Source organism: Pseudoliparis swirei, chromosome 3 (genome assembly GCF_029220125.1).
Source record: "Pseudoliparis swirei isolate HS2019 ecotype Mariana Trench chromosome 3, NWPU_hadal_v1, whole genome shotgun sequence".
Classification (NCBI taxonomy): Eukaryota; Metazoa; Chordata; class Actinopteri; order Perciformes; family Liparidae; genus Pseudoliparis; species Pseudoliparis swirei.
In genome coordinates, this window is record NC_079390.1 from 15,712,900 (window position 1) to 15,734,491 (window position 21,592).

General features: G+C 46.0%; 2 protein-coding genes across 5 annotated transcripts in view; both read left to right on the forward strand.

Annotated features, from left to right (window-relative positions):
• arhgap32b (Rho GTPase activating protein 32b) overlaps positions 1–12,626 on the forward strand; it is a 131,806-nt gene extending 119,180 nt beyond the window's left edge. For all 4 annotated transcript variants that reach the window (XM_056440562.1, XM_056440583.1, XM_056440572.1 and 1 more), the window contains 10 exons: positions 3,081–3,225; positions 4,161–4,243; positions 4,603–4,710; positions 5,129–5,274; positions 5,347–5,548; positions 5,964–6,109; positions 6,227–6,301; positions 6,467–7,300; positions 7,632–8,269; positions 8,815–12,626. In XM_056440562.1, the coding sequence (XP_056296537.1) occupies positions 3,081–3,225; positions 4,161–4,243; positions 4,603–4,710; positions 5,129–5,274; positions 5,347–5,548; positions 5,964–6,109; positions 6,227–6,301; positions 6,467–7,300; positions 7,632–8,269; positions 8,815–11,175 (4,738 nt within the window). In that variant the 3' untranslated portion in view covers positions 11,176–12,626. The remainder of the gene's footprint in view (positions 1–3,080; positions 3,226–4,160; positions 4,244–4,602; positions 4,711–5,128; positions 5,275–5,346; positions 5,549–5,963; positions 6,110–6,226; positions 6,302–6,466; positions 7,301–7,631; positions 8,270–8,814) is intronic.
• Positions 12,627–16,417: 3,791 nt separating this feature from the next.
• h3f3c (H3 histone, family 3C) lies at positions 16,418–21,569 on the forward strand. Its single transcript, XM_056444018.1, has 4 exons — positions 16,418–16,549; positions 19,704–19,847; positions 20,024–20,177; positions 20,296–21,569. Exons 2-4 carry the CDS (start codon positions 19,720–19,722, stop codon positions 20,422–20,424), a joined length of 411 nt encoding a protein of 136 aa, XP_056299993.1. The 5' UTR covers positions 16,418–16,549; positions 19,704–19,719; the 3' UTR covers positions 20,425–21,569.
• The last annotated feature ends 23 nt before the right edge of the window (positions 21,570–21,592 follow it).

Sequence of the window (21,592 nt, forward strand, 5' to 3'; positions counted from 1 at the left end):
GACAGAATTCAGGCATGAGAATCCCTCACCTTTCGGCGAAATTCGCCGTTTTGAAACCAAAATAGGTGACTTACGTGAATCGTGTAGATCCGAAGAGTTTTTGTTTTGGGGTAGGGGGGGGGTCAATTGGCCGGCCGGCGTTTATGAGATTGGAGTGGGACGCGGAGAAAGTGTGAAGTGTTGCTCTTCGCAATAAAACATCTTTGATGGGACGTGTCGCGTCTCGGCCAATCAGCGTCAAGATGTCTTCAGCGATTGGTGGTTTAGGTTAGCTTGAATGTTAGACGCTACTTCTGCTGCTGTCGCGCTGCACGGTGGAGCGATGCTAACAAAGTACCCGTACGTTAAGAGCGATGTGATTTAGCATATTTTTAGTCTCAATACTTCATTAAAAGAGCGATCAGAGCGCACGCGCTGCTCCGTGTCGAGCTGTTTGCACGCGCAGCGCAGCGCTCACAGCGAGGGGCGGTAAATGGCGGAATTTTCGGCTTTAATATAAAAATAAAAAAAGATGCCAGAAGTGAAATGTTTAAGTTCAGTCTGTAAAGTTCTGTAACTCTACAGCTGCTCTTCCTGATGAACTCTGTATCCTCTGGTCAGAGACTAACGGCCTCATAGTGTATCATCAATGATCAATGCTATGATGGCTCCATGTAGTTTCATTAATATCTTGCTGTATTAATACTAATATTACTGCTATTTGTTAAGTGTTGAAAAAGTTGGGGAAAAGTGAACCATACAGATATTTTATTTATTACTATTATAGATAAATATACCAGTATCGTATTTATGGTATACTGTTTTTATGGTATTGTATCATGATATTTATGGCAGGTATGGTATAGAAGATCGTGACAACCAGGTAGAGGCAGAACAGACTCGAGGAACAGACTCGAGGAACAGACTCGAGGAACAGACTCGAGGAACAGACTCAAGGCTCAGCAGAGCACAAGACTTGAAGACTTGTTCACGCCAACAACAAAAAAAGGAAGTTGGTTCATGAATTACCATATTATACACAATATTACTATTATTATAGTATTATAGGGCCCGATCACTGACTTGGTGTCAGAATGGAGGACCTATAGATTATCATACAACGTCCAACATCGATGTTCGTGGAAGTCACCCCCCCCCCCCCCCGCGCGCCTATCCTCCTCACCTTTTTCACCCCTGACCCGTTTTCATGCCTGAGAATTGTATCGAGGCACAGATCTGGCGAAGGGTACAGAAAGATTTCTGCAGCATTGAAAGTCCCAATGAGCACAGTGGCCTCCATCATCCGGAAATGGAAGAAGTTTGGAACCACCAGGACTCTTCCTAGAGTCGCCCAGCCAGACTGAGCGATCGGGGGAGAAGGGCCTTAGTCAGGGAGGTGACCAGGAACCCGATGGTCACTCTGACAGAGCTCCAGCGTTGTTCTATGAAGAGAGGAGAACCTTCCAGAAGGACAACCATCTCTGCAGCACTCCACAAATCAGGCCTGTTTGGTAGAGTGGCCAGACAGAAGCCACTCCTCAGTAAAAAGCACATAACAGCCCGCCTAGAGTTTGCAAAAAAGCACCTGAAGGACTCTCAGACCATGAGAAACAAAATTCTCTGGTCTGATGAAACAAAGATTGAACTCTTTGGCCTGAATGCCAAGCGTCATGTCTGGAGGAAACCAGGCACTGCTCATCACCTGGCCAATCCCATCCCTACAGTGAAGCATGGTGGTGGCAGCATCATGCTGTGGGGATGTTTTTCAGCGGGAGGAACTGGGAGACTAGTCAGGATTGAGGGAAAGATGAATGCACCAATGTACAGAGACATCCTCGATGAAAACATGCTCCAAAGCGCTCTGGACCTCAGACTGGGGCGACGGTTCATCTTCCAACAGGACAACGACCAAGCACACAGCCGAGATAACAAAGGAGTGGCTTCGGGACAACTCTGTGAAGGTCCTGGAGTGGCCCAGCCAGAGCCCTGACTTGAACCCCATTGAACATCTCTGGAGAGATCTGAAAATGGCTGTGCACCGACGCCCCATCCAACCTGATGGAACTTGAGAGGTTCTGCAAAGAAGAATGGGAGAAACTGCCCAGAAATAGGTGTGCCACGCTTGTGGAATCATACCCAAGAAGACTTGAGTCTGTAATTGCTGCCAAAGGTGCTTCAACAAAGTATTGAGCAAAGGCTGTGAATACTTATGTACATGTTATGTTTTCGTTCTTTATTTTTAATAAATTTGCAAAAAACAGTTTTCACTTTGTCATTTTGGGTTTTTGTGTGTAGAATGTTGAGGAAAATAATGAATTTAATCCATTTTGGAATAAGGCTGTAACATAACAAAATGTGGAAAAAATGAAGCGCTGTGAATACTTTCCGGATGCAATGTATGTAGGGTCGACCATAGCATGGGTGTCATTTCTTTACCAAACACTCACTGAAATAGTGTCTCCTGATTGTGGTGCTGCCAACATCTCAAATGTGAGAGAGGCTCATTGAAATGTTGGTACGTTCTCCAGGTCGCATTTCAATTATTAGTGTAAGCCAAGTAATATTAGCTCTAAAAAAGTATTTTTTTGCATTTACTTCCGCTTACATGTGAAACATGGAGAAAGAATTGTGATACTTGACCTCCTCCCTCCCGTTCAGTGCTCCTTCAGAACAGATTGACTATCCCTCTTCACCCAAGTGCCTCGCTCTTTATACACCAGTGTCCTTCCCCCTGTCCTTTGGAGAAGCTTATGTAAAAATGCGTTGCATAGATTTTACCTTCATATGTATTGGTATTACCTCATTGCGTCGTCTCACTTCTGAAACCAAACACACTGTTCATGTGCACCCTGAGGTGGCAGGGTTCCTGCAGAGCATTACAAAATCTTAAAAGGCATAAATTCATTCATCTAAAAAAAAAAAAGAAGAACAAATCAGTCCTTTAAAAAAAATCTTAACTCACTGAAACGTTGTGTAGGCAGCCATCAATCATCTGTAAAACGTATCGCTCTACCAGCCACAGCAGTCGCCTGTTGATGCTCCGTTTGTTTAAAAGGAAATCATTTGTTGGCTCGACCTTTGCCCTCTTTCTCTTTTGCCAGGCACGAGTTTGACTCTGAGCAGATCCCCGACCTGACCAAAGATGTTTACATCCAGGACATCCACTGTGTTGGCTCGCTGTGTAAGCTGTACTTCAGAGAGCTGCCCAACCCACTGCTCACCTACCAGCTCTACGAGAAGTTCTCCGTAAGCGAAGCCTCAGACTCTTCTGCCACAACGTCTTACTTCTGCTCTTGCAGCACTGGATTGTTAGCGTGTTGTGCCAGTGTTTATTTTGGCTGCCATTATATATTTATTCTTGAGATTAATCTTAGTCATTTTGATCCCTTATATTTTGTGTCTAGTTTTAGTCGAGGAACAGTTATTATATTGTTGTAAACAAAATGTTTTCTCTATTATTTTCAATAACCACTTTTGAATGTATTAAAATATAAACAACACTTTTTTCACATTAGATTTTATTCTATTATCTGATGGAGAAATACCGTGCGAGTCACTCCTGTCACACCAACCTGTTCAATCAAATATCAATCTGCACCACCCAACATGCAACAGCGTTAATCAACCAGTTAAAAAACAACTCTTGTCTTGTCTTCGTCAACACGGTGGCATGTTTCACATCATTACCTTTAGTTTTAATTGACATTGGGCTCAGCCACAGACATAGAGGTGGCTGATCATATTTCATCCTTGTTCAAGAAGGAAGTTAACACTGTTCACTGTTTACCGATGCCCCAAAAGGACACCGATTGGGTGTCATTTAACTGCTCGGCCTCCAAGCAAAGAAAGACATTCCTCTGATTTCTCTGAAAGGAATTCTGCTAATTTATTTTGCTGTTATTGATTCATGGACACCCTAAAATAATAGCATTGCAATCGACACACCCTACCATTACAAATGCTCTCTGTCACTTGGAATTAAGACCTTCTCCAAGCACAACAGATGTTCCCTTAGGATGGAGTAAATGTTTGCTGGTTGTTATGGCAGCTGGGGAGATGCTGCAGATTGATGTCCCCTTCATACTCCATGTAGCAGCGTGAACCAGGGCTGACAAATGAATGAGCTTAGTGTAGTTGATACATCCCACTATTTATCTCTCCCTTTTGTTTTCACCCTGAAGGATGCTGTATCAGCAGCGACGGATGAAGAGCGACTCATCAAAATCCATGATGTCATCCAGCAGCTTCCTCCACCGCATTACAGGTCAGTGTAGAGGCACACTGCCCTCCTGTGTCAGGCCCGGGAACTGCAGTGCAGACGTGTCACGTGTTCACATCAGCTGGGTGTCTGTTGATGTTAGAATCAAGTGTTTTTCTGCTGCCACACAGCATTGAGTGGAATCATTTAACAGGTCCCAGCTGGTCTGCGCTGATGATGATGAATGGAATTTCCCATCCATTTGTGAAAGCATACAAATGCAGATTTCTAAGTGACATTCCTCTGGGGCTTTAGCACATAGTGAAATATTGATGCTCGGAAGAAGGAGCTCTATCGCAGCCATTAGTCTGCACATCACTAGTGGGAGTCAATTAAATCTGAATAAATGAATATTTCATTTCTAGGACCCTGGAGTTCCTCATGAGACACCTTTCCCACCTGGCAGCGTTCAGCTACATCACCAACATGCACAGCAAGAACCTGGCCATCGTCTGGGCGCCCAACCTGCTGAGGTGAGCTGCTGACCCGCTCAAATAGAATGTACTTCACCTGCATGTTTTTTGATGTGTTCAATACACCATCAATCATCCCCTACAACCCGTCTCCATTGGCTGTTCCCCCCCCTTCTGAGTGTTTTTTATTGACATCTTCACATCCTTTACATAATGTAGGGGGCGATTGTCCGTTCTTTTTTCTTCAGGCCACTCGCATTAAGGATTTCTCAGACTTGAATTAGCTGCCATAATTTTACCTGAATGAAAAAGATTTAAGCAGCTGTTTGTAGGACGATGCTGATCAACACTTTAACTTTGTACATCCCAAAATATGTATATTAACTTAAACTCTTTAACCAATTTACACGTTTAACTTACTTAAAAATGTAACGCTGGTTTAAAGTGGAGCCTTTTACTCAATTAAACAATTGTTCAGGTCCAAACAGATAGAGTCTGCCTGCTTCAGCGGCACAGCGGCCTTCATGGAAGTCCGGATCCAGTCGGTGGTGGTGGAGTTCATCCTCAACCACGTGGATGTTCTCTTCAGCACCAAACTCAGCTCACTAATACGCGAGGGAGCTGGTACGTACTGCGCATGTAGTCATTCCTCTACCCACTGCTGCTTTCTCCAATAAACACGGCCCACGTCACCAGGTCACAACTCGTTGTCGCGGCCCAAATCGCTGCTGGTTTCATCGCCCTCCACTAAACTTCTGAGTCTGGAGGAGGCCCAGGCCAGGACCCAGGCTCAGATCAACTCTCCAGTCACTGAGGACAGCAAATACATCGAAGTGGGCGAAGGTCCGGCCGCCCTGCAGGGAAAGTTCCACACTGTCATCGAGTTTCCCACCGAGAGGTTCGTTACCTCCTTTTACTGACGTGTAATTTGATGACTTTCTTCAAAATATCACTTTAAATTAAATCTAATTTAGACACACAGAGACATCTCTTTATCTTAGTCTTAACCCAACTGTAGATTAAGTTGCAATGTCAGTTGAGATGGAATGTGTCTCCATCTGGTGGCTGGTGTTAAGACTGCAGGCAGTTTTTTCCCTCCTGAACCGTGTTGTCGCTATCTCACAGGACTGTGGCTGTCTCCAGTTTCTGACTTGAGCAGATATCCTAAAAATGGAGATGGCGTTAAAAACAGATATGTCTTGAATAATTGTGTCCCTGCGTCTGAGTCTGTCATTGAGTTGTATTCTGTGTATGCGAGTCAGGTTAACTAACTTTTCTTTCCTGCATTTTCCTTCACCTTTAATTATTCATAGGAAGAGGCCTCCTATTAAATCCAAGAAGTCTCCTGTGGGTAGTTGGCGTTCCTTCTTCAACCTTGGCAAGTCTTCCTCCATGTCCAAGCGCAAGCTGCACCGCAACCCCAGTGAGCCCAATGAACTGAAGGCCATGGCTCTCGCTGGTGAGTCCTTCCTCCACAATTGGAATGAAAATTGTACAACTTTCTCCATACAACAGAGCGTTTGCTAAGCCGTACGTGACTAAACGAGGCTGAAACCTTTTCATCGCTCTGTTTCAGGAGGCAGAGGAGACACCGCAACATTAAGATCAGCTAAAAGTGAAGAGTCCCTGAGTTCCTTGCACAATGTTGACGGTAATCATTTGTGTCTGGACTCAGCAGAATCATTTAAATCCGTCAGTGCTGCCAATAACACATTTGTGAATATTGCTTTTCCAAATTCTCTGCAGTGCAGCCAAATGTTATACTTGGAGCCTGATAAAAGAAATAGTTTCTGAATATATTGTGTTCCTCCTTCAGGAGAGTCCAAGGTGTACCGTCCTCGGCGGCCGCGCTCCAGCAGCGACGCCCTGTCGGCCTCCTTTAACGGCGAGCTGCTGGACAGCCGGCAGCACTGCAACTCCTACGACAACCTGGGCGCCACGGAGGACAGCGAAGGAGACGACGGCCCCATCTGTGTGCCCGCCCTCATCTCGCCTCCCCGCTCAGCAGGTGAAGACGTGGACCTCAGCCCGCCGGACATCGGCATGGCCTCCTTGGACTTTGACCCCATGTCTTTCCAGTGCAGTCTTCCCGACACCTCTTACGCCTTCCCCCTGGACGACTTACCCGCCGGGGCAGAGGGATCCACGTTGAAGAGGATTCCCGGCAGCGCCTGCGGCAAGACCAAAGGCGCTGACCTCGTCTCTGCCACCTTCCTGGGCGGCTTGATGTCCCCTTTGTCGTCCGCAGACTTTAGTCCAGCTGCTGGAGAGAAGGTGGCAAACAAAAAACTGACCACTTCCTATTCTTACACCGATAAACCCACACAGGCTGTGTCGCCTATTAAATGTGGGAAGAGCACTAGCTTGACGCCGTTTGCCACTTCGGAGCTTTTCTCTCCAGAAATGCCAGACAAGAGTGCGGCGGCACAGTTGGCCTCTTCGGAATCTTTATCTGCTCCCTCGGCAGCCAAAGACTCTCCTCCCCCGATGGGCAGCGTGCTGCTGAGGGCGGCCGAGCCGTCGCTAAGTGAAGCTTTCCAAACGGAGCTGCACTCGAAGCTGGCGGCCTTTGACAGTGTGGACAGCCGAGAGCTGAAGCGAGAGGACGGCGAGCAGCAGGCGCCGGCTGCCGGCAGCCAGGAACGCCACGGTAGGGAGCAGAGAATGACCTTTGTGCAGTGCAGTGTTTGGCACATTTCTGACTTTACAGCTTTGTTTCCATGATTTAGATGAAGAATAAGGTCATAAATTGTGCCATTCATTTTGATTTTTTAAATTTAGGTTTAGTTTTCCAGGGTTGCATGCATTTGATCCTAAACAAACCTTTTCATGTGACGCACCAGGCTTAACTTTTCCCTTCCTTCCCGTTCCCGAAGCGCCCTAAAGCCAGCCGCCTGCCGCTGTCGTTTCTTTTCTTCACCTGCTGCTCTCTTGCCTCATTCTTCAACTCTAGACCCCTTGTGTTTTTGTGTCTGTGCTAGGAGTCGTAGCTCGGGCCTCTTCAAAGGACCTCACCCCTCGTTCCCTCAGCACTGCAGCTCCCGCTACTGCCCCTCCTCCTCCTCCCCCTCCTAAAAAGGCTGCCCGCATGTTGGCCCTGGCCCTGGCCGAGTCCGCTCAGCAGGTCTCCATTCAGTCTCAGTCGCGGTCCTCTGAGCCCTCCACGCCGGCGTCCCCTCTGCATCCCCAGGAGACCTCTAACGTCCAGGAATCGACACTTCCACCGTTCCCACATTTCCGGACTCCTCCTGAGGAGGGAGCAGGGAGAGGGAGTTCTCCGCCACCAAACAGCGGGGCCCCGGCTTCAGCTCACCCCTCCGCCTCGAGTCCTACATTCAGACAGCAGCCTCTCGAGGCGACCAGCACGATTACCAAGCCATCGGACAGCACCAAGTCCTCTACAACCCCGCCTGGAACGTGGCGTGGAACATACTCTTCCCCACCAGACACTTCTTTTAACAAGTGTGCCCCACTCCCCAGTTCCCCCAGCCTGACTTCTCCAATCAGGAAAAGTCCAGAAAGGCCGCCGCCTGTCGCGGGACAGCTCCCAGTCCGAACCAGCTCATCAAATACCACTCTGGCCCAAGACACTGGAGTGTTGCCACAGCTTGTTGCTGAGGTAAGTGTCAAATCATTTTCATATAGAGACTAGCACCGCTTATACATTATTAAGCGTTGTGATATTAAGCTGCCGTAAGCACGATCCAAATTGATTCATATTTAATGCACGTTATGACATGAGCAAGTTATCGTGAAGAACGAGTGCAGCGTTCTGAAGTACGTTCACGGTGAAAGGGTAAATATCACTTTCATCTCTGTACATGTAATATTCAGATACAGCCAGCAGACTGTTGGTTTAGCATAAGGTTGGACACAGGGAAACAGATAGCCCTGTGCAAAGGTTAAAAAGACGACACAGACACTTTTACACATTTTGTTTTTTGTACAGACTAAAACAATTGTCAACACTTTAGCCCTATAGTTTATTTAAAGCTATGATATTCTGGATAGGTATGGAGAGATAATAACAAACAGACATCAGCATGCAGTGCTGCTGCTGTTGCCTGTAGCTATGGAGCGCATGAGATTATAACCTCTTGTTCCACTGCATCAACACCTGACTTGTTTTCCTCAGCAAATGAGTGTTCTGTTGTTTCGTCTCAGGTCAAACTACAGGAGGCTGCACCCCCCCCAGTCCTTCCAAAACCATCAGAACAGCCACCTCCGAAGCCAAAGAGGCTTAGCATAAAGGCCGTCTCACTGTCCAAGCATCAAACACACACTCAGCAGCAAAGCCAAGCTCAGATACAGCCTCATCTTCCACCACAGCCTCACACACACACTCAGACACAGGTCCAACCCCATACTCAGCCTCACACACACACTCAGACACAGGTCCAACCCCATACTCAGCCTCACACACACACTCAGACACAGGTCCAACCCCATACTCAACCTCACACACACACTCAGACACAGGTCCAACCCCATACTCAGCCTCAGCTCCCCTCAAAGGCCAGCGCAAGTGTGGCCCCCACCTCTGCTGAGCCTGTTGAGAAGCCTTGGGAGGCCATAAAGCTGGTACAGCCCTGTCCAGAGCCTGCAAAGCTCCCAGAGGCGTACGTACCCAAACCTCCGGCCCCTCCCGTCCGCACCATGGAGAGCAAACTGGCCACAGCGGCTCTCAGCCAAAGTGAAGCCTCCTACCATATCCTGGGGGAAGGCCCTGTGCCTGGCCATCAGCAGGATGCTCTGCCTCACTATCCTCCTTCTCCTCGCAAATCTTCCACACACCAGCCAGCCTACCAGTACCACACTAAAGGAGAGCCTGTCTTAATTGAGCCCCCTGGAGCTGCATACTACCACCAGAAACCTGTTCCGGCGGGTCCCCAGTCGGTGCTCCACCACTTCCGGCCCGACGGCATCCCCCCACACCTTTCCTACGTGTCTAAATCGGAGCCTCAGATCCCCTACAGTGCCCGACTGGACAACCGATACAGCACTTTAGGCCCCCGGTCCTACCACCACGCGATGAAGTCCAGAGGAAACTCCCACAGTGTGTACGTGTCTCCGGGGCCAGGGCATCAAGTTTACAACCATGACAGAAACCAAGGCTATCCCACCATCCGCAGAGTGCACTCACTCCATGTCCCTTCCACTATCCGCTCAGTACCCATCCAAAGGACCGAAGTTCCTCCGGATGATGAAATGTACTTCTACCAGCGGCCCGTGTATCAGTGCAAAGCCTCCCAGCAGCCCCCTCAGCAGCAGCCCCCTCAGCAGCAGCCCCCCCCACCACCGCCGCAGCAGCAGTCCTCACAAGCTGACTACCACGTCACCCAGCTGCAGCCTTACTTTGAGAACGGCCGGGTTCAGTATCGCTACAGCCCGTACTCTGGGTCGAGCCCTTTGGAGGCGCCTTACTACGACATCGACCCTTACGGCACCGTCCGAGTCCGCCACGTCCACGGCAGTCGAGATCCCGGGGCCGCCGCCGGACGACCGGGCGGGAAGGCGACTGGGTACCACTACCTCGCTCGCCATGTTCTCCCGCCTGGGAAGGAGCACAGCTTTGTGAGCAGGGACATGCCCCCCGGTTACGGCACGAAGGAGGCTGCTGCGTACCTCGCCTGGGACCCCGAGGAGTCAGAAAGGCTCCGCATGCACTCCATCTGCAGGGAAAGCCGGGCCAGACAGAAGGTCAAAGGGCCCGTCCTCTCTCAGTACGACAACGTGGGCTTGTTCACGCCATCTGATCTATCGGGCTCCGAAACCCTGCACCTGCGCAGCAAATCCGACCCCGGCAAAGCTGTGCTGGTTGCAGCCGAGAGCAAAGACGGGCGCTACCTCCCCAGATACGTGGTGACCGACCCCGACGTCCTCATGTACATGGAGACCGACGTGCATGTCCAGGGCGGTGCAGCGGGCGCCAAGTCCGACGGGCTCGCCAAGCAGAGCGGTTCCAAGAAGTGCCAGTCCTCTCACTCCCTTCCGGCTGCTGTGAGTCACAGTCTGTCCCTTCAGCAGGAGACCGCAGACGACAGCCGCTCTCAACACTGGCAGCAGGACTATCCCGGCAAGAGGAGCTTCGCGCCGCGCTACGAGTGTGCCGATTTTGACCACCACCAGGGTAACGTGAAAACACTCAGCGGCTACCACAGCACGGAGGAGCAGCCGTCGGCCCCGAGGGAACAACTCAGCCGCTCCAAACTGGAGCGATCGCACAGCGGCCGGGAGCAGCAGCAGCACTACAGCCAGGGAAACCCCGACCTGGACAGAGACTTCTCGTATCAGAAGCACGGCACCAAACCGGTGCAGTCCCACTACGACAACTTGGACGATTACCACCCGGCGCCTCAGCCTCAGGCCTCTGTTCAGAAACGTGCAGGATCCGGCCCCTATGCCGCCGCGGGGTTCTCAGTGAGCCACGGCAACAGAGGGTACACCACGGCGCTGGGCCACGGAGCGTTTCTCCAGACTGACCTGCTCATGCCGAGGCCAGAGACGGAGATACGTACCGAATGAAGCGTGGAGTTCTCTTTAGCCGTGTAGAAGAAAGACTATTGAGCTCTGGTTGCAGCCTCTGCAGGACAGTGGACTGTAATATCGCCATATTTTTTGCTCCTCTGTATTTTTAATGAATTGTAAAGAAAATTGTAAGACTTTTTACTGGAAGTACTGAATGTACCTGAATTTACTGTCCAAAGGATCATATTATTGTGATTGAGACGGTAGTCATAAATGTTTATGATATGAAAGATGTGCGGTACTTTTAACAGAATGACAAATATATACTATATTTATACTATATATATATAGTGTATATGTATATACTATATATATATATGTGTGTATGTATATATATATATATATAAAAATTAATAAATAGAATCACTAGTTTGAAAAATAAAAGGGATTTAGTTGTATTTAGTTTTTTTAAGTGTGGCGCTGGGTATGAGCATCAGCTGGGATTACGGTTTGCATTTGACAAAATGCATGCACTCTCTTACAGAACAGTTCTGTGTACTTAACGATCCATTGCGTTCTTTCTGGATGTTGCAGCACAAGTTATTGGCGGAGGGCAAACCTGTCGGTCGGGTCCATGTTCAGTCTCTCCCGGATCCAGCCAGGTGGGAGGTGTGATGAGGAGCTGTGATGGTTTCTCTCATGGTTGATATCGTGGTTTATCAAAGTCTTATTTTCTGTGTGATGATGCCATTTTTTATGTAACTTCGCTATCAACAGATTTCAATGACTTCTCACAGAAGGTGTTGGTACTTGTACTGTTCTTCATCCGCAGAGGGACCAAGCGACTCTGGGCAGTTGTTGCACATACGGAATAAAAGAGGGGGAGATGGATTAATGCCTGTTGTACCTTTCTAGATGTAGACGAGGTTCTATTTGTATTTCCCTTCTGTTTGTTTCCCTTCTGTTCACGGTACTTTCATGAACTGGACTAACTGAATAAAGCTGAAAACAATGTGTGGACGAACATTTCGCAGCTGCTTTGTGTAGGAAAAGTAACTTCTTGGGGATGAGCCTTAAATTTTGTTCCAACAGACCATTTTTATCATGATGCACAAACATTGTGATATTTAGATTGTAGATCAACTTTGATTCTTGACAGTTGACCTACTGGGGTTATTTAATTTAGTATCAGTGCTTCTGAATTTAAAACAAAAAGGGGGATTAATTTATATTCAGACTGGAAATCCATGTAAAGTACAATCATCTGGTATACTTCATGTAATGTGTGGATTGCAATATGTTTCCATCCATCTCCATCCAGGCTGTACTCAACTGTTTATCTTCTCGCTTACAGGTTCTTCTCCTCTTGCCTTATTTAAGCCTCTCCCTTTTCAGATGGGGAACTTAAGTAAGGCTCTGTGTACTTGAATGTGAAAACGCTCTTGTCTCGAACGAGAGGCATCTCCACTTAGATATGAAATAAATAAACTGTTCAGGAATAGCTATAACCCATGTCTTCTAATGTGTGTGTGATGTTACTCGTTCACCTCTGCTCGGTTCAGTCTGACTAAATGATTCAGTTCAGAGGGACAGGAGCACAGACATGCGTAACATAGTGTGACAGTTCATCTCCTTATGTTAACTTACAAATCAGCTGTAAAGCACAACGGTGATTATTACATGTTTTCTTTGTTCTAAATCTTTAATGACTAGTTGCAGTCAACTTTTAGAAAATGAGCTTAACATGTTTCTGAAAGGAAACTGGATTACAGATGTAAACAAGCCAAGCTCAGATACAGCCTCATCTTCCACCACAGCCTCACACACACACTCAGACACAGGTCCAACCCCATACTCGGCCTCACACACACACTCAGACACAGGTCCAACCCCATACTCGGCCTCACACACACACTCAGACACAGGTCCAACCCCATACTCAGCTTCAGCTCCCCTCAAAGGCCAGCGCAAGAGTGGCCCCCACCTCTGCTGAGCCTGTTGAGAAGCCTTGGGAGGCCATAAAGCTGGTACAGCCCTGTCCAGAGCCTGCAAAGCTCCCAGAGGCGTACGTACCCAACAGATGTACCCATTACAGATGTAAACACTTTCCCTAAATCAGCTTAATGGTGTCTTTATAAAATATAAAATACCTAGTGTATTGTGTGTCAAAATATTCAATAAAAAGCCATAATATATTGTCAAAATAAGAATTCATAGTCAAATAAAATCCATGGAGAGAATGTTAACCGGGTGTAAAAGGCCATTGTAGTCTGTCACGTAATTGTCATGTCACACTAAAGGGTTTATTTTTGTCAAAAAGTCACACCAAGTTCGTAGTAGAGTATTTCAAAAAGTAATAGTTTTATAGTATGTGTAAAAAAGGTCATATGATGGTATATTAAAGCCTGCCGCCCTGCTCTGGTTGTCTTCATCCTCCAAAAGAATGCATTCTCCTTCACAAAGCACCTCAACGCCCCGTTCCCACCACCGTTGGTCCCTCAACAAAGTACAAATAAAGTTGATTAGTAGAATAGAAATTCAGAAAAGCTTTATTGCATGTCAACAATATCATGAAAGAACATATTCGTAGTCATAACAAGGTGTAAAAAAGGTGTTCAAAAGGTACAAATACTTGGTATTGCCAAAAAACATTAAAAGGTCATTTGTCAAACCATGTAATTATGTAGGATGTCAAAAAAAGTCATCAAAAAGTAACAGCATAGTATTAAAAAAATCATAAGATAATGTGTCAAAGTAATTTTATCGTATATAAAGAATAATCATAGTATAAAATACCATAAACTTCAAGAAATAAATATGATAGTCATAAACAGCCACAGTATCTTATTCTAAAATAGAGCATAGTATGTCAGAATAGGTCATGTTAAAAGTTCTAACGCGTTTTAAAATGTATTTATGGCCTTCTTCTCTCCCCATGAGGGCTGTTTCTGGACCAACTCTGAGGACGGAGGAGCTCCTGCACTCTTCATCTCCTGGCTGAATGTCCACGGTTAAATGTGCCGATGAGGTCATTCAGTCATGTCTGCTGCATTATCAATAACAATTCGAACATTGCTGATGTTGTGTTCCACAAATCCTTCTTTTGGTCTTGAAATATTGGGAGGAGCCACGTGTATCATCCACCTCTACCTCCACAGAAAGACTGATGACCTCCCAACTGAGGGTCAAACCAGGCGGACGAGGCAGAACGAGGTTCATCGTATTTATTCAAGGAAACTGATTTACGGTGGGGGAGAAAAGGATCTCCATCCTCGAGCTGCTAAAACAAAACTATCAAAAAAACATTTGTCCTCTGCATGTTAAACTGAGTTTGTTCTTTATGCTTTATGATGGGACTCTCCCGCTCCACTGTTGATTTAATACAAGTTATTGAATGTCTGTATTTGTGTAGCTTCTTTTGTAGGATTTTGTATATTAATCAGGACAATTTTGGATATTAATCAGGACAATATTTTTTAATAAGATGTATTGAATTTACAATTATTTGGCAAAATTATGAAGTAAATGTACTTTCTACCGTCTGTATAGTCCACAGTTTTGAGGATGTAAGTACATTTTAAAGTAGAATCATATTACATTTATTTTAACTGACACTTTTATCCAAAGTGACTTGTCAGCCATGTTGACACAACCCAGAAGAGAATACATCAACTACATTTAGCAGCAACAAAAGACATAAACACTTTTATTATATCATGTTATGGGACACGGTGCAGTCAGAACAGATGACTTGAGTTCCTGCGTCCTGATGTCAAAGATGAGTCCGGTTGCCGCAATAAAAACTGAAATGCTGACGTTAATAAGAGGTCGATTATTTGTTTAAATTGGAAGTAAGAAACACAAAAGAAAGTAGTTTCAAATACACGTGGTGCGGTTGCCATGTTCCCAGATTGGATGGACACTATATGACAAAGTATAATATTAATTATTTATGTCCTACTCTAATTTTACATTTTAAGGCTTAATATACGATGACATTTTTAAAGACGTGTTGATAGTATAACATGTATTATGACATTTGTATGGCATAGCTAGCAACAGACGCAGTTTAACCTCGGAATAACCGCATAACAAGGAACTCTTCTTCTGGTCCTCTGGGGTCGTCCAGCTGTTGGGATCCTTGACTTTAACTTCTATTACTGCCCCCTAGTGGAGGGACCACCAGCCTTATTCTTACCCCAACTGCTTTATTTGGTATTTCCTGTGTCTGCTTTTTGTCATCACACTGTCGCCAATGTTTGCTTATTTCCCTCCGAACACTAAAACAGTTGCTCCAAAGGTAAAGTATAACACATATTATAATAATAGGAATAAGTATGATAAAGTATAATATGTGAAGTACGTTATACGTTACATGATAAGTTTAGAATCTTACTAACTACTAATGATTGTCGAAACAAATTGGTCATCACATTCATTACAAGATATTAATCGGACATCAAACTAAAACATAAATCAGCGGTGGAAGAAGTACTTTCATCTTTTACTTAAGTGACAGTTGCTGTGCATTACAGTTTTATAATTACTGTTACAAAGTAATGCATTCAAAATACAAAAAGTAGAATAGTAAATGTGAACATGGCAATGTATGTCACTTTCCAAACTGGTCAAAATATATTGTATCGTTTTTTATTGATTAAACTCCTGTTCATTATTACATTGTACGTTATGTTTTTTTGGTGTTTTTTTCTCTGGTATTAGTATGCTCATATATTGAGCCCCATTTATAATTAAATGTCATTAAGTTGTGTTCCCATTGTGTTCAGTAATTTGTATTGCATGCTATAGACCTAGAAACGAAGGTGAAATAATACTAGTCGTTTCTTTTCTAGTGCCGGCTGCCGACGCATTGTATTAACTAGAATGGGCACTCGGTAGAGTGCATACCTTCGCATTTCACAAGATGGGGCATTGAATTATGAACATGTTGGCATTAGTTGCATGCCAATTGGATAAAAATTGACCGTGCTATGGTAAAAAGAAGATGTTGACCTTTTCATGACCTTGACCTTTGACCCGATCGATCCCAAAATCTAATCAAATGGTCCCCGGATAATAACCAATCATCCCACCGAATTTCATGCGATTCGGTTTAATACTTTTTGTGTTATGCGAATAACACGCATACAAATAAATAAATACACGGCGATCAAAACATTACCTTCAGCATTTTCAATGCGAAGGTAATAAACACGGTTTGAAACCAAAGTTACAGCCGAGGAACCAAAGTGAGGCTCCAATGTTTACGAACGTTGGCTGTTGCATTGTGGGAGACGGATGATTGACGCGGCCGCCATTTTGCTCCAGCGCTCCGCTTCCATTGTGTGAGAGATAGTAAATATCTGACACTGCCAGAACAACCACAACTCACTTGTGTCCTCGCGGAGAAAAAGCGCTAAATTCAGCCTCGGTAAGTCACATTTATGTCATAATTTTTGGTTCATAGAGTAAAAGTCGCCTTTTGTAGAGAAAACGAGACGGATAAAGTTGTTTTTGTGCTGAAATGGCGAGTTATTTCGACGCTGTGGAGGAGAAAAAGCAGCTCCCCGACGCCCAGACAGAAGGACGGCTCAGTACTTCCTCTGCCGAAATAGCTGCTCCACTTTCATGTGCGTCTTCTACTTCGCTGTTTCGCTTTAATAGCCCGTCGCTTCGCACACCTTGACGCTTATTCGATAGCTGCACTTGTCTGCTACGTTTTCTTGGTCGTCTTGTGTGTTCACGTTGTTTGGTTGTTAGGGGAATAATCAAAGTTTACGTCTCTCGCATTGCTATGTGTTTGTAGGTTCAGTTGGGTCTGCGGCCATCATCTTGCGGAATGAGGCGGGGCTAAGGCCGCTCGTCCCGCCCTAAACCCAGCAGACTGAAACCCCATTGGCCAAAATATACGACAAAGACACGTCTGATTGGTGCATTTCAGAATAGGACCAGTGCAGCCGTGTGATTGGTGTAGTCTGGAGCCGAAGTGTTGATAGTGGCTCGGGACGGTGTGTCCGTGCAGCTGCCAAACCCGGGAGGAAAAAGTTTTCCCAGGCGGCCAAATTTGATTGACCATCACAGACTCTGAGATAAATCCTCTGCTACCTGCTAGTGCAGGAGAACTTCAAAACAAGATGTTCTGCTGACCCTCATTTAGTTATGTGGGTGAAGATAATAAACAGCTTGCAAAACTCTTTAAATTCATGCATCACAAAAATGTTGATGATTGTAATTATTTAGCTGACAATATGATGATTGATTTAGGATTCAGCTATATTTCTCCATACATTTTAACCAGCTTTTTGTGAGTTTCAAGGCTCCAAACATATAGCCATTTGCATGTAGGCTAAATATTTTTGACTGAAACTTCACCAGACGGTTATTATTATCGTCACTAGGGTGTTCAAATAGCAGCTATAAATAAACATGTTCGGGGGGGGGGGGGGGGGGGGGGAGTAGAAAGTCTAGAATGAACAACACTCATCATTAGGGATGGGTATCGTTTGGGTTTTTTCCGATACTGGTGCTAAACCGGTACTTTTAAAACGATACTGGTGCCTAAACGGTGCCTGAACCGATACTTCTTTTTTTTTTTACGCACAATGAGGACATTAAAAACCTCTTTGGCCATATTCCCTGTAGAAGCCGTTATCATGGAGCACTGACAAACAACAGATATCAGACCGTTAACATACACAATATATGTTCTCCATTATATGTGATATGTATTGTCATGTGCAGCCTTTATAGGGTTAATCCTGTCACTGTTGATGGGCAAAGAGAACAACCAATAAACAACCAAATAAAGTTTTGCTTCTGACAGCAAGAGTTCCACTGAAACAAAGTGACGCCCCACGGTCTTTATTCCTCCGTCATTATATTCCCGGTAACACCGGGTATACAGCCGGGACCGCTGTATATCAACACATCTGCTAGCAGACTGTCACGCTCGTAGCTAGCGCTAGCTACGAGCTAGCTTAAACATGGTTATAATGGCAAATTTATTATTTCTTGGCCTACTTTTATGAATGCAAGACTTGCAGTCAACGTTACGGTACTAATCTAAGTTCAGGCTGCTCGTCATAATCGGTCTCCACGTGTTCAGGGGGACCGGTGACGGCCTCCCCATCGCGCCCAGCCTGACGCTGGTGTGCTCGACACGGGCTCACTAGTCACACACGGCCAGGGTTGCCAGGTCTGTGACAAAACCAGCCCAAAAACCAGCCCAATATCAGAACTCAAAATATGCCCGTGCCAAACCATATACACTGCTTTTAAAGTCCATGTCCAGTACCGCTGCTAACCATGTTGGTGCCCTAAGCATAACTCCTTCATGATGGGGGGGGGGGCAGGGGGGGGCGCAAGTGACTTTTTTTCGTCAGGCGCGGCACCGGAGCTCTGCGGCGCGCGCGAGACGGAGATCGGAGTCGTGTTAACGCGACACGTAGAGACAGAATGACATGCTGCTGTCGAGACGACCAACAACAGACGGATTGGAAGCTCATTCTGCACATGCGTTAAATGCGTTACAAAAATTAACTAATTAATCCTGTAATTTAATCATAACGCGTTATTTTTCACAGCACTAATATATATATATATATGGTTCTTTGAAATAAGTTTTTTTGAGAAATCATAGGTTAGGGCACTTAGTTATAAGCTAGATAGCTTCAGCCTCGACCCTTTGTCAGCCACTTTCTTCTTTTGTTGAATTCTGATTGTTGTATATTTTGCTGATCGAAATAAACTAAACTAAGGGGTTAAATAGGGCCCCATTTGTGAATCCCACAGAACCAAACCCACCCCGGGATGGGGTGTAGGAGTAATCACACGAGGTGATTCTCGCCAAACCGTCCCACCCCGTTGGGGAGGTCGGCGATTCATAATCAGACTCGCCTATGAATCGCTCCTCCCGTGTAGGCGGTTCTGAACCGCCTATCGCCCACCGCTCCTGTGGGATTCACAAATCCCTGCTGCTTTGCTGGAAATCACTTCTACTTACAGACTCTGGTTCGGGGCTCCGTGACGTCACTAGCACCAAAGTGCTTAGATGTCACGTGACAATGTTTCCATGGTGACGGACAAGGTCGCGGAGATCGAAGGCACTGCGCGGATGTGTCGGCGTGTACGTGCTGATCTGGAGTCAGTTTGGTAGGATTTGGGTATAAATAAATTATTTCATTTAAAATATGGATTTTTATTTAAAGATATTCATGTAATTTGCATGCAAAATAGGTCTACCCGAACCAGCGGACAAAAAAATCAACCCGGGCAACACTTCAAAAGTAGCCCAATTCCGCGGGAAAACTGCGGACCTGGCAACACTGCACACGGCGCAGCCTCCGCTGTCAAACTTAAATGATAGGCTATCGTAACCTGCTGACAGGGCGGAGTCACCGGAGAAGTTCACAACAATAGTTTTTTTTCAATTTTAATCGGCTCAGGCACCGGAAAGAAGCACCGAAATGTGCGTTGCGTTTCGGTCCGGGTAATACCGGTTGTATTGGAACCGGTACCATATTGGCACCGGGTTTCGGTACCCAACCCTACTCATCATCCTGTTATATTTGTGATATTCCCTTCAGGTGATACTTCGTCGTAATGGCTCGTACCAAGCAGACCGCTCGTAAATCCACTGGAGGAAAGGCTCCTCGCAAGCAGCTGGCCACCAAGGCTGCCCGCAAGAGTGCCCCCTCCACTGGTGGCGTCAAGAAGCCCCATCGTTACAGGTGACGTCTTTCGTTTTTATACTTTTATCACTAAAACCTCTATTTACTTGCATACTTAGGTTGCGCAGTGTCAACACAGAGACTTTTTTTCTTAAGTAACAACATGTCATTATTTGTGCAGAGGGTAACCGGTAGCGGGTAACATTAACCTGTGTGAGCTTTGTTGCATGTTTCAGGCCCGGCACCGTGGCTTTGAGAGAGATCCGTCGGTACCAGAAGTCCACTGAGCTGCTGATCCGCAAGCTGCCCTTCCAGCGCCTGGTGAGGGAGATTGCTCAGGACTTCAAGACCGACCTGCGTTTTCAGAGCGCTGCCATTGGGGCCCTGCAGGTGTGTGTGTGTGTGTGTGTGTGTGTATGCACACAACATATCGTGACACAGCTCCATCAGTGTAATCCGTAAAGCTGGCACACTTCTCCTGCTAATATGTGTTGCCCCCTCCCTGCAGGAGGCCAGCGAGGCGTACCTGGTGGGTCTGTTTGAGGACACCAACCTGTGTGCCATCCATGCCAAGCGTGTCACCATCATGCCCAAAGACATCCAGCTGGCACGCCGCATTCGCGGGGAGCGCGCTTAGACGGCCCTCTCCGATGTTTCACCTCTGTCCTGTTTTTTTTTTTAACCTGTCCCCGCCCTCACTCCTTTGTTCTACCCCAATCCTTCTCCCTCCCCTGCCTGCCCAGCTTCTCCGTAGACTTTAGAGGAATCTGAAGAGATATAAATATGTTGAAGTCTGGTCTCATAGGTTGTTTATTTTGTCTTCACCAAATGTGTGTTTTTTTAATTTTTAGGGTACCTTTGTCGTGCATGTGAAAGGTTTAGCAGATCAGACGCACATGTGCACACAAAACTCAAACATGGGTCGCTGGGTTTGGGACGCCCAATCTACAGTAGTGTCGTCGTAGTTTGGGTGAGGTCAGTGAGGCCGAGGCAGAGGGACGTGGCCGAGGGGCTAGTCTGCTGAAGGGGAGCTGCAACTTCCACAGCAGGGTGCTATTAGAGCTAGTCCCGAGGCCTCGGCCCCGAGGAGCACCTCCTCCTCGCCCTGCAGCCGGCAGCTCGCTGCACCTCTTCAGACCGCCTCGTCCCCTCTGTCCTCCGCAGTGGGAAGCCGATGGCGCTCTGTTGGGCGGTTTGCGTGGATGAGTGAGCTCTGATCTTTCAAACCATTTGTACTCAACAAAAATAATATTACACTTAAAAATATTGATTATCATTGTGGATATGGTGTCTATTTTTTTATGCATATTGTTCACAGATTGCACTCTTTACCACTTCAAAAATCATCAAATTAAGAGAGAAAAACAATTAATGTTGCCAACATGGAGTTCAAGAAGGGCTTCTCTATTTTCAAATGCAACTTCTATTCTGATGGCAGCCACACGGGGGCGATGGTTTACCGGCTCCTCTTCAGTTGAGCCTCATCACTTCTTATGCTTCTGTCTTCGTGTCCACAGATCGGCTCGTCTCAACAGTATGGATTATTATGATAGTGCAAGTTGCCCTCTGCATGTTTAGGGTCTGTGTCTCCTGCTCTCTGTAGATCTCATCATGTAATCTGTCCCTTTCTCAAAATTTGTGATACACAATATAACCTCATATTTGTTTTTTTTTTATATGTTTCTTATTCCTCGAGATTTTCAGACTTATAAATAAGACTCTTTGTATTTTCCAAATTTCTCATATTATGGTGGTAATAAATAGGTGTTCAAACAAACTGATGCTCGTTGGTGGGATTTATTTGC